Source organism: Sminthopsis crassicaudata, chromosome 6 (assembly GCF_048593235.1).
Source record: "Sminthopsis crassicaudata isolate SCR6 chromosome 6, ASM4859323v1, whole genome shotgun sequence".
NCBI classification, from domain to species: Eukaryota; Metazoa; Chordata; class Mammalia; order Dasyuromorphia; family Dasyuridae; genus Sminthopsis; species Sminthopsis crassicaudata.
Genome location: NC_133622.1, coordinates 36,992,298 through 37,005,958, shown reverse-complemented (window position 1 = coordinate 37,005,958; position 13,661 = coordinate 36,992,298). Strand labels below are relative to the sequence as shown.

Here is a 13,661-nt window from a genome sequence, read left to right as displayed (position 1 = left end):
TTGCTTTCCAGAATTGTCAGATCATTTCACAGTTCCATGCATTAGTGTCCATTTTCCCCCATCCTTTTCAACATTTATTTTTTCCTGTCATCTTAGCCAATCTGATAGGTGTAAATTTGTACCACAGAATTTTTTAAAAATTTGCATTTTTCTAATGATTAGTGATTTAGAACATTTTTTTCATATGACTATAAATGGCTTTAAAAAATTGTTCTGAAAATTGTTCCATTTCCTTTGATCATTTATGAATTGGGGAATGACTTGTATTTTTATAAATTTGATTCAGTTCTCTATATATTTTAAAAAAGTTACTCAAATGTTTTTTAAACAAATGTATGAGTATAGTGTAATAGGAATTTAGAATTGTAAAGGATCTTGGAACTTTAGTCCAAACCTTTTATTTCACTAAGTTATTGAAGACGATGGAGGCCTGTCTTGAGTCCACATAACAAGTTGGTGGCAGAGCACAAATTGGTGGCAGAGGTAGGTCTAGAAAGCAGAACTATAAACTCTCAGTTCATTGTTCTTTATTTATATATCTATTATATAGTTATAAATTATAATTTAAATAGCAAGTCTTAACTAACTCTAGAATTAGAAGTTTGTAATTGATATCTAGAAATGATAATGAAAAATATTCAGACTTTAAAATTTATTCTCTTTTAAAACTGAGCTATTTTGTCCATGTTTATAAAGTTTATTTCCAGTAATGTTCTGCAAATAAAGCCTGATCTTTGCATAGTAGTTCGATATTATCAGTGACTTATTTGTCAGGGTACTTTGTTATCCCTCAAAAATACAATTGTTTTTATTTTTAATTTTTTTTTACATTTTCCTCTACCATTAGTCATTTGAAGATTTTTGCATTGGAAGGGAGGAATGAAATGTGTACCTTTTAATTTTATACTTTTATTATACTTTTTTAATACTCTTTTTATACTCCCCCTTTTCCACATTTTCTTTTAAAGCAAAGTTACACTTTAAATTAGATATATGCTTATTTTAACTGTCTTGCTAATGTACATTTTTCTCTAAATGCCTATACTACTGTTTAGTCTCTTTTTCCCCTTTTCTTTTTGATGGCTAGAAAAGCTTCATTCTTAAAGGATTCTGATTTTTAAAAAACAACTAGGAAGGAGATGGGAAATCACAACTTGGATCAAAATAATGGTTTCTACAGTTGCCTGAATTTATTTTTTATTTTTTACTAGGCAGGGCCAGAATGTCTTCAGTGTGAAGAAGCATGCAGTAAACCACGGCCACCAGGTTGTCCTCACCCATGTATGTTGCCCTGTCACCCTGGAGAATGCCTTTCCTGTGTTCAAATGCTTAGAATAAAATGTCATTGCAAGCTCATAAGCTTATATGTGGAATGCAGGTAAGTAGATTAAAGGTGCTACTTTTCTGTTCCTAGATTTTAACATGAAAGAATTATATTAAGTATTCCTTTGGAAATTTAAAAAATTTCCCCAGTTACATGTAAAAACAGTCTGTATCATTCTATTTTTTTTAAAATTTTGAGTTCCTATGCTCAAAGAGCTATAAAATTATGTATACTCTTTGACCTAACAAAAAGGGAAAGGACCCATGTGTCTCAAAAAATATTTTTAGTAGCTCTTTTCTCAAGGCAAAGAATTGGAAAAAGAGGGAATGTCTATCAATTGGGAAACAACTGAATAAATTTTTAGTGTGTGATTATGATGGAATATTATTGTTCTGTGGGAAATGATGAGTAAGATGCCCTCAGAAAAGCCTGAAAAGTCTTCCATGAGCTCATGCAAAGTGAAGTGTACTGTATACAAAATATCAGCAATGTTGTAGGAAAATCAGTTGTAAATAACTTTGCTATTCTCAGCAATACAGTAATTCAAAACTACTCTGGAGAACTTTTATGGAAAGGTTTTGCATAATTTCACTTGTGCCTTCTCAGTGGGGTGGGAGATATGATGTGGGTAGGGAGGAAAGGAGAGAATTGGGAACTCAGAAGTTTTAAATTTACATGTAACTTGGAAAAATAAAACATCAAGTAAAGTTTTGAGTTTTGAGTTCCAGGTTCTTTCCTTCCCTTCTTCCTTTCCTACCTCATTGAGAAGGCAAGCAAGTTGATCTAGATTTTATATATGCAGTCATGCATATTGTATGCCTTCTCATATTGTGAAAGAAAACAAAACTGCAGAAAGCCCCAAGAAAAATAAAGTTTTTAAAAAATATATTTTGCATTCTGACTCCCAATACTTCTTTCTCTGAAGGTGGATCGTATTAAATTATATTTCTTAGCACATATCTTCTTACAAGAGAAGGAAGATGGAAATAGACGCAAAGTTCTTTCTTTGTGACAGGCACGGTGTTAATCTCTTGCCAAATATTTTCTTATTTGGTCCTTACAAATGATTTGCATAGGGTTAGACAGATAGGAAAGCTGGATTTGATTCTGAGGCTAGATTTGAACTTCTCTTCCTGAGCACCTGACAACACAGGTGTAGATGCACACATGAGTACACACACATACAATCAAACACACTCAAACATAATCACACTTTAAATTCGATTTCATTTGGATAGGGTAACACCTTAGTATTAGGGGGCTGCCTGGGGGGCAGTGAGAAGAATATCCCAAGAACACACAATCAGTATGTGTGTCAAATGTGGAACTCATATTAATTTTCTAATTCAGCTACCTCAAAAAAATTATAGGTCATACTTTCTTACAACAAAGCCTAAGAAATTGACCAGTTCACACTATCATATTTGAATTTTGAAGTTTTGAAGGCTCCTATGACTTCAACAAGGTAAACATGCCGTTTGATAAGTTGAATTAAGTGGGTCTTTGGTTAGAACTTTGTTAAAAATAATTTTTTTATTTTAAATATATGCAGAACATTTTTCTTAATGGAATATATTTATGTATCTGTTTTTTTTTTTCTAAATAAGCATTTAGAAATATAAATAAATTTAGAAAAATAAATAAGCATTTTATGGAGAGCAAACTGGGCATGTAAAATTTTTCACTTGGGAAAAAACACAAACCAAACCATTATACAATTTGATCACTTAAAGTAATGGACTTTGGCTCAAGTTTTAACTAATATAAAAGTTTTTATACCTTTAAGATATATCATTAGAATTTTCATGCTTTTGTTGAGTAGCTTATTTTTTACTTTGCTAGTCAACTGTGTTTAAATACTTTATGTATCTTAAGTAAAATCTATAGACATAAACTCTTAAACTATAAATACCATATAGGAATAGGTCTTGAGTTTATTTAGAATTTTCATTTTAAATTAATTTTTGACATTAAATAACTGCTTCACTGAGATTATTGAAGTGAACTCCATAGTCACATTCCTCAAAATATGTTAGCATCCTCACCAATTCTTTTCTTTTTTTCCTCTGGCCATTGAAAAAGAGCTCTCTCCTGCTTTCTAAGGCTGATTCCATCCCGATCTGTTCCTTTAGGATGTGGTTCTGGTGATTCTCCATTCTCACATTCATTCTCATCCTGTTTGTGTGAGCCCCTTCTCAGCTCTCTGCAGGCCTCAGGAAGAAGCAGTCCTTGTCACCCTTTCCCTAGCTCCCTTGGGAGACAGATCTATGTACACCCATTCCCTCCCTTCCTTTGCACCTTGCCTGCCTTCCCTTGGTCACCAGTGACCATCACCCACAGCCACATTGAGAAGTAAGCTTCCACCATCTTTCTCATTGACCCCTGGGACATTGTAGGCTACCTCTGCTGGTGACGTCCTTCCCTTGGCTGCAGCCAAGACCACAGACCCCTGGGCTTCCTCCATCTAACCTTTCTCTGTTGCTCTGCTGAATCTTCCTCCTTGTCCTTAGCCCTTAATAGGAATATTTCCCCTTCTTTTCTTGCTCCTTTCTCAGCTTTCGACATGTACTTGTAATTGCATATAGGATGTTAGATGGTAATCTCAAGCTTATCTTTCCAAAAACTGATCTTTTTGTTTGTGATGCCATCACTAAAATAAGAAGTACAATTTTTCATAATTCTTAATATTGGTAAACTTGGTTATAGTTGAATCTTTCTTTTCCCTCATCTTTCCTAGCCACATAGCACATCTGGCCTTGTGTCCAACTCTCTTAAATTCACCCTCCTTCCTATCATTCATCATTATTACCCTCTTGCAGTTTTCTCCTAAAAGATCTTTCCAGCCTCTTTCTTTGACCTCATATTCATACAGCTGCCTAGTTAATTTTCTTATTCATATAGCTGATCATGTTATTCTGTTGCCCAGAAATCTTCATTGGTATTTCCTGCTTTTAAGGAAGGGGCAAACTCTTATCTAGTATTTGAGACCTTCCTCAGTTTGGTACCCCTTTTCCCTTTCTAGCCTTATATCAGTTTTCTTTTTTCCATACTTTTATTCTTGAGTGCCTTTTATTTCTGACTTTTGCCTTTGGTGTGTTCTATCCATTCTTTAAAGTATAACTTAGATTTACATTACTGCCAAGTCTGTCTTGTTATCTATAGTTTATAATTAATGATTCTGTGATACTTGTCACTACAGCATTTTGTTTTGTACCTTTCAGTTGCAATTGTGTAATATTATATAGTATTCTTTGTGGCATCTCCTTCCTTACACTGGAAGTTTCATGAGGTTTGTCACTGTCTTATCTAAATTTTATATTTCTAACAGGACCTGGTACAGTGCTATTTTACGTAGTAGAGGCATAAAAAGTATTTGGATGTGTGGTTGTTAAATGTGAATGAGCTAAATATCTGCAGAAGACAAAAAAAGTATCTTTTGAATGTTTTTATTCCTCAAAATGGTTCATTAGGAAATGTAATCAAAAACATTTTGTGAGAAATTTAGAAATTGTATGATTTTTGAGGTATATCAAAATGGATTTCTCATTCAGATATTTTTCTAAGTTTTTCCTATTTGGTTCTAGACAATTGTCAGCTGCTGATGTAGATAAAAAGAACCAATTGACTTCCTGCAAAAATCAGTGTCCTAAAGAGGTAAGCCAGAATAAATTCACTGTCCTTGAATATCTCTAATAATGAACATTTTGCTTATTTTTCCTTTAATTCATTACTTTCTTTTGAGCATCTTATTTCAAGTCTTGTTTATGAAATTATAATCGATACACAATGTATACCCATGAAGTTGTTAAAGCAATTGGAAACATCAGAGCACAAGCCATAATTTTTAAAAATAGTAAAAACTAATTTTAAGAAAATTAAAGAACATATGTCTTACATATTAAATAGTTAAAAGATGGAGCTTCTTTCTCCAAGTAATAAAATAAGCTGTAAATATCAGTAGTTAAAAAAAAGAGGTTGATAAAAGATGAGATAACTTTCTGGGCAGTAGATCTGTATATACCTTCTAGTTAAGGAACATTAAGGCTATCTGAAGGAATATCACCAATCTGTTGGAATTGACTTCATGGAGGAACAGTGGTGCCATTGTTTGATCAGTTTGAAGAATCATTTATTTGATCCATTGTATGTGTTTTTTCATCTGTCACCTTTATAAAGACCCAAAAAGTGTTACTTTATAAATTTTGGCTCTGTTGCTATCACACTCATAGTAAGCTAAAAAAAAAAAAAAAAAAAAAACAAACCAAAAAAACAACAACAAAAAAAATCGTGTATTGGTCAACCTGCCATCTGGGGGAAGAGGTGGGGGGAGGGGAAAATTGGAACAAAAGGTTTGGCAGTTGTCAATGCTATAAAATTGCCCATGCATATATCTTATAAAGAAAAAGCTATAATAAAAAAGGAAAAGAAAAAACAAGAGAGGAAGAAAATGAATTGTTCAGAATAAAGCTAAAGCATCCAGTATAATTTTTAAATAACTTTTTTCTGTCATTGGTCAACAGTAGTAGTGAGTTTTAATTAAGCGCCTATTTTACTACTACTTTAGTATTTGGAGTCCACTGTCACTTGGAATACAAAAAAAAAAAGTTTCCAGCCCTTAAGGAACATGCATTCTTCTAGGGAAATATCAAGTCTGTACTATGTACAAACAAGTCAATATTAAATAATTTGAAGAGGGAGAGAATACTAATAACTTGAGGGTAAAAGAAAAATCTTCATAGAGGAAATAGTATCTGAAGTGATCTTTGAAAGAAAGAAGCATTCTAAAAAAGCAAATAAAGAAGAGAATGCATTTTAGATATATAGGATAGTACATACAATTATATCAGGATAGGGCAATTAATGTTGAGTTTGAGGAATAATATGGTTTGGTTGGAATTAAGAATGCATGAAGAATAAGAATGTGAAATAAGACTGGATAAGTGGGGTGGAAAGAGATTGTGGAGGGTCTTAAATGTTAAACCTAAGGAGTTGACATTTTATCCAAGGTGTGCTTCAGGAGCCATTGGAGGGTTTTGATTGGCAAGAGACGTGATTGGATTTGTGTTTTAGGAAGATTATTTTGAAAGTATTTGCAGCAAGACTTGTAAAATTAAGTTATTACCAGTAACCTTTTTATTTTCTACCTTGTTTTAACATACCTTTCTTTCTTCCCTTGTGCTTTGAGTACTCTTTTTATACATAATGCAGTCAAACAATTGTTACATGTCCAGTTCTATTTGGCTAGACTCTATGCAACTATGAGACATTTAGAAAGGTACTAAAATGGCTTCAGAGACTTAGTGACTTTCCGTATAATGCCCAAGGACCTCCTTTTCCACACTGTACATCTCAAATATTTGGTTAGAACAATAAAAGCTGTCTGAAGGAGCAGAAGAAGGAAAGAGGATACTGGTTTTTTTGGTGAGCAAAACCTGAAAACAGTGAAGAAATTTTTTTTTTTTTTTTAATTAAAAAAAAATTTTTTATTTTTAGAATGACTTAAAGAGTCTTGATTGCTGTTTATTACAATTTTTCTCAGTTGTTATGCTCCTATATCTTGGCTGACAATGGATTAAAATTTTGCTTTTATAGAAAACTATAGAAATGGAAAAACTAAAAGCTAATTCTTTGACTAATAAAGTAATAGAACTTTAGCAAACCTGAGAAAAACGAATCAGATGGCCAAATTAAGAAAATGAACAAAATGAAGTCTCAGTAGAAAATTTAAAACTTAATCAACACCTACTATACACAATTATATGTTGTTCAACTTCTAATTTAATTCAAAGAAATTGAGGACTACCTACAAAATAATAGATGATTTTAAATTAATATAGCTTGAAATAGAAACCTCTAACAAATTCTGTCATTGAAATGAAATTGAACCATCTGTAACCTGGGAAGACATGATTCAGATGGTGAATTCTATCAAGTATTAAAGGACATTTAATTCTTATATTAAACATATCCGTCTTAAAAATTGAGAAAGAAAATCCTCTCAAACTCCTTTTCTGTGACAATATGTGTCCCTGATTTTTGAACCAAGGGACTATGGATTAGTAGTTTATAGAATTATGGACCACTTTTACTAATGAGATTTGATGCAAAAATTTTACATAAATATCTAGCAAAAATTTTGTTTTTGAAGTTATTGATACCTGTAACAATAAAAATGTATTCTTGTCCCATAGCCACTGTGATTTTCTGAGAGATACTTTTACTTGTCAAAGTGGGAGTTGTTAACTTTGTTTTCTGTATGTTTTATGACCTTTCACTGGTAGTTATATTCAGTTTCATAGCAAGTTTTGCTGATTTTATAGGGATGAGAACTATATTAAAATAGGAAGTCTTGACCTAGGTTTTTTTTTTTTTTTAATCTGGGCTTTTAGTGATTTAGTGAGTGGCCATCAGACTGACGATAGGGTCCCTAAGACTAGTAGAAAAAATCACTTGCTTTCTTTAGTGCAAGAGATAGCACTTAAATATATTTGAAAAGGTTCTTTTTGGAGGCTCTCAATTTTTCATCAACTATATCACAGGGTGGATATATGTCTGTTAAGGATATTAAGCATGTTTCAGAATTAATATTCTGTGGTTCTCTAACAGAACTTTTTAAAAAATGTGAACTGAATTCAATGATTTTAACATGAAAAGTGGCAATTTGTTTTAGTTGTTTAATAATTAATAGAAACCACATTAAGTTAACTGCTTATGGAGAATAGGTCTTAGTATATCTACACTGAAAATCTTGTTTTGCTTAATTTTGGCAGTAGAACCAACATTTTAATTTAAAATTTTTTGTATAAGTCAAGTTTTTAATTTTTATTCTTAGTTCACTTCTAGTGATGTGAATAGTTTAGAACAAGTGACTCCTTTTGGTCTTGGGTTATTATGTATGTAGGCTTTAATAATTTGGACTAATAATCATCAGGAGCTTAGAAGTTCTTTTGAAAAATACTAAATATATTTTTCTTTGGAACAGCATCGCAATTTCTAGAGGTTTTGTTGTTTTTAAGGTTATGTTTGTAGTAGCTTGAGGCAAAACCTACAGTAGTAAAATAGCATGATTTATGGGCTTTGGAGGTTAGTTTTGTTGAAGAATTTTAGGCATTAGATCTTTAGGAATGGGAGAAATAGAAAGTATGGCATATTAATTTTGTCTTATTGGAGGCTTTCTTTTCAAGTAAACCTGTATAGATAAAAATTATATGCAACATATTTGAAGTTACATTGCTAGATGGAAAGAAGAACATTTAGGCTAGAAAGTAAAATATTTCATAAATTCTGGAAATATTGTGGGCATGTAAAATTTCACGGAAGTAGGCTGGTTTCCAGAAGGATTTGTAACAAAGTCAATTAGGTTTTTCCTTTTTCCTGAGATAGACCATTCCTGTCATCCTCTCTTACTCTAGGTCTTAAGCATATTATTTCTTTGTAATGAAAGTAATGCTAAAGAAATCTGAAAGGGAAATGCTGGTTTTATTTTTTATTTTTTTGATTGAGGGCAGGATAGAAAGGAATATATATAGGAGCATTTTGTTACTTTCCCCAAAAACTATTGATTAGAATTTTTTTTTAAGATTAGTTTTTCTTTTTTAAAGTTTACTTTAGTGTAAAATAGAGTAAAAATAAAAAATGGTATACCCTATACTTAGAATTATGGGAAAGAAATATCAACATTTTAAAGAATTTAGTGTCAAGAAATTCTAGCAAGTAGCTTTAGATCTTAAAGAGATTGGAACTATTAAGAAAAATAAATTGCTAGTTTTAGTGGTATGTTATCATTGAAGACAATTGAAGAAAAGATTTTTTTTGGATTCCTGAATTATTTTGTGAAATGTAAATCCATGAAACAGTCTTTAAAAAGAACACAGGACTGGAAGTCAGACCTGAGTTTTAATCTGAACAAATCACGTAGCTTTTCTGGGCCTGGGTGGTTTCCTCAGCTGTGAAATGATGGCTTCAAACTATGGGACAGTTTTAGTGGACCACAAACTCAGTGGGAGTCAAAAATCTAACAGTGATAAAATGAATCTGTGACTTAATTTGATGCCTACCAAGAAAATTCCATCTCCTAGAACAGGTCCACATCTTTGCAGCTTGGAATCTTAGGGCACCAGGAGTTTTAAGGGACATGCTGGTCACACAGCCAGAGTGGGTTGGAGGAGGACTTAATTCAGGTTGTTCCCAGATTGAGGTGGTAGTGTAGAAGAAGCTCAGGGGCATGGGGGCAGCCTGGGCAGAGACTCAGAAATGGGAAATGGGACGGCAAAGTAGGGTGGCCTCGCTGAAAGGCTAGATGGGTGAGAAGGAGAACTGTGTTTTAGGAATATTAGTTTGGCAGCTGTAGTGTATGAATTAGATTGGTGAGGGGAGAAATTGCAGGTAGAGACCTTGCTGCTGTTCTAGTCCAGCCAAGAGGTAACAAGAGTTTGAACTGGAGTAGTGGAGAGAAGAGAGCAGAAAGCTCTTTTATGAAGGGAGAGCCAGGTAGAGAGAGCTTTACTGATACCAAAGGGGGTAAAGTGTATCTGGTTCTAATAGAGGTAGAGTTTGGGGATAACAGTGCACATTGTACTCTGTCCTGGGGAGACCACAGCAATTGTTTTGTCACATTTTAGGAAGCCCATTGCTAAATGAAAGAGCAGTCATAAAAGGATTATTCAGGATGTTAAAAGATCTCTGCAATGCCATATGAGAGTCAGTTGAAGGAACTAGAGATTTTTAGGCTGGAGAAGAAAAGAATTCAGGGTTTGGGGAACATGAAGATTCTTTTGAGTTATTTGAAGGATCCTAGTGTAGAAGACAGATTAGACTTTCTTGGTTCCCATGGCAGAATAAACTTTAACTATCAACTTGATACCTAACTGGAGGGGCTTATCATTTCTTTGGCTATTTATTACAAGGCCTTGCCAACTCCCAAAGGTTATTTACTTTGTTGTGGAGGAGTTATGATCTCTTATCAGCAGAAAGAGTAGCAAAATTGATAGTTTCTTGAGTCCTGAAATATTATAATAGGTAATGTACCTATCTGTTGTGTGGAGTGGGAAATGTGCTAAATTTTAGTTGAAAGGTTATTGTTTTTGTTGTCCTTTACATAATAGTAATAATTACTTGAAGAAAATCCTTTTCTTTCTGATATTTCAAAATAGTTATTAGAGAGTACCAGCCGCTGATTGGTCTAATAGGTGGTAGCCTGCAAATTCACATATAAGTCAATTTTTTTAAAATTAGGGTTTGAATTTTCTCATGACAATAATATGGTAGTTATCTTTGGTTCATGAAGACCTATTTTACTCATAATAAAGTAGTATTGCACCTAATGGGATTTTAGAACTACCATGTATTATGAAAATGTTTTTGTGGAGAAATATATTCAGAATTCTACTTTGGGTTGCCAGGTCCTATCTTCTGCCCTGTTGCAGCCTGGCAACAGAATCTGGGACCAACACTTTACTGCTCACTTTCTGGGCAATAAAATGGATCATACTCTTCCCCAACTCCCCAAACTGGAAAATGGAATAGTAGGATGAGATGTTTGGTTGGAGCTTTGTGACTCCATGCAATAAAACGATACATTTCCCTTCTCCTGTATCACATCACCAGTCCTGCTACCCTTAGGCTGTGTGTGTGTGTGTGTGTGTGTGTGTGTGTGTGTGTGTGTGTGTGTGTGTGTGTGTGTGATGCAGACAAACAGAATCGTCTATGGCACCTTGTAAATAGACTTGGTAACTTAAAGACTTAAATGTTTTATTTTGGTATGGCTAATCTGAGTGTCTGAGATCCATTGTGATCACCAAAGAAGTAAAATAGGTTCACCTTATATGATTGTTTTTTTGCCACTATTCATGAAGACTCATTATGAAACCAAGAGTTGATGCTAGGATAGTATTGATAGCTTGCCTTATTCAGAAAGCCCCAGACTCTCTCTCTTGCCTCTAGGTTAGAAGAGAGATTCCCTTTTTGGCAACATTGTTATGGTGATGCATTATTTCCCTGCACTCAGTCTGTGGTCCTATCTTTTTACTTGTTCTTGGCGCTCTGTCCTGTCTCATGCCGAATTTTAGAATCCTGGGTCCCTTTTATACCATAAGTCAAGGGATACCTCTCACTTGAAGCATTTCCTTCTCTTTTCCCCCTTCATCCCAAGGTGCTCCATTAAATTGCCTCACTTTTACATTTACTCGTGGCTTTCCTTGTGTTTCCCTGATAGGATGTGAGCTTCGAAGCCTGATTGCTGGCACCAGAAATTGTTGAAGAAATGCTTTACTTTTTGAGTTTGTTCTTTCCCCAAAGATGCTTTAATCTCTCTCTCTTTTTTTTTTTTTTTTTTTTTAGTGCAGGAAATGTTTTTTCATGCATTAAAAAGTTAATTTAGGTTGACTGTATTATGTGTGGATGTCTTTTTTTCCCCCCAGAATTTGAAAGTTCACATTAAATTGTAAATTAATTTGAAATTTTTTCTTCAGTTGCCCTGTGGTCATCGTTGTAAAGAATTGTGCCATCCAGGTGAATGTCCCTTTAACTGCAACCAGAAGGTGAAACTCAGGTGTCCTTGCAAGAGAATTAAGAAGGTAAGTTCCAAATGATTAAAATGTATAGGAAACTTTTAAATGTTTAATTCTTCTATGAATATTCCAGAACATTTTGCCTTAGCAAAATTGGTATTTCTGTAAATTCTTTTAAAAAAATCACTTCTAGCAATAGAATAATATCTTGCATTTATAATGTGAATTTTTTCCCCCTCTTTACACAAAATTCATATTCTGTTATGGATGTACATGCTAAAATAGGAACTAAAACAGTTCAGTAGATTAAAAAAAGGGATTTAAACTTAAGGACTTTTATGTTTTAAACAGGTTTTTGCCACTAATTCCATGATCCAGCTTTAAGCACTTATATATTTATTCCTTTATGAGTGGGTAAATAACCACCAATTTAGAAGAGATTGTGACATGTGGTGGATAAGTAATTTAATATTGAATCTATTAAAATACTTTGGAGGTGATTAGTGATTGAGTTATTAGATTCAATGACTTTTTAGTCTTGTCCAGGATCTCACTGTAGTATTTTTTTCACTTTGTGCCCTTTGATACCTTAATATTCTGGTTCTGGTCTCTCCATGCTTCTTTTTATTGTTTCTTGTCCCTTGATTGTTTCAAATTCTGTTAATTCAAGGTTTGCTTTTTGCTCAGTAACACATTTATTCCCATAACTTTAAATATCACTTTCTTGTAGTTGATGTTTTTGTTATTAAACCCTTCTTGGGCATCTCAGACTCTTGTATTTCTAAAATAAAGTATTATTCAGAGCGTTTCCTGCCTGCCTTGTTTTTATCTTTGATACTTTGGTTTTTCTTAGATACAGATTTGAAACTTTGAAGTAGTGTGTGACACTTTTGTCTCTCATCATAAACAGTCACTGTGTCCCATCAGTATTTTCTCACCAGTATTATGTAGTGTTCGCTCTTTTTTATTTCCCACTGCTGCCCTAACCAGAATTTTATCACTTCAAGCCTGGGTTTATTGTGACAACCTCTTAAATAATCTCCTAGCTTCCTGCATCCTTTCCTTCCATTTTGGACACTTATCACATTCTTCCTAAAACATGGTTTTCAGTGACTTTCTAAACAATTGCTAGAGATAAGCATACTTACAACAGAAAAAAGTGATAACCCAAAGGGGAGGAGACCAATTAATAAAAAACCCAAACACAATCAGACTCAAGTCATACTAGTCAGGGGTGTCTAGTGAAGGGACCAGTAATTCAGTAGACACTGATATTTTAATTGTTATTGCTGCACTGAAGCAAAATGTGATGATTTATTAGGATAACCCTTGAGTTATTAGAAAAAGGTTCAATGATAATTCAGCCTTGAGCAAGCGTGGCATAGTGGATGGGTAGCGTACTTGGCGTAGACTCAGGAACCAATCAACAAGCAAAGTCCTGTTTGCCCTGTACCACCCTCGGGGCTGGTAACATGTCCCACAGACAAGACACTTTATCTCTTGGTTTTGGTTCCCATGCTCAGATATTCTTTCCTCCTCCTGACTTCCCCCACTTTCAGTCTCAACTGAAATCCCATTTTGGATAGGAATCCTTTCCTAATCCCTCTTAACTCCATGCCTTTCTTCTCAGCTATTTCCTTTTTATCCTGTCTGGAGAGTCTTCATCCATTTTTTTTCTTTTTTTTCTTTTTTGCTTGTTGTCTTCCTCCACCAGATTGTGAGCTCTAAGACTTCCTTTTGCTTCTTTCTGTATCTCTGGCCCTTAGCACATGATTGGCCTATAATAGACACTTAGTAAATATTTATTGACTAACTGGTAATGAAAAAAG

The 13,661-nt window shown here is 33.7% G+C and overlaps 1 protein-coding gene across 1 annotated transcript in view; it reads left to right on the top strand.

Moving 5' to 3' along the window:
- Positions 1 to 13,661, top strand: part of NFXL1 (nuclear transcription factor, X-box binding like 1) — a 67,518-nt gene that overhangs the window by 49,917 nt on the left and 3,940 nt on the right. Inside the window, exons 17-19 of the mRNA XM_074275147.1 lie at positions 1,212 to 1,378; positions 4,909 to 4,978; positions 11,794 to 11,898. Coding sequence (XP_074131248.1) covers positions 1,212 to 1,378; positions 4,909 to 4,978; positions 11,794 to 11,898 — 342 coding nt within the window. The remainder of the gene's footprint in view (positions 1 to 1,211; positions 1,379 to 4,908; positions 4,979 to 11,793; positions 11,899 to 13,661) is intronic.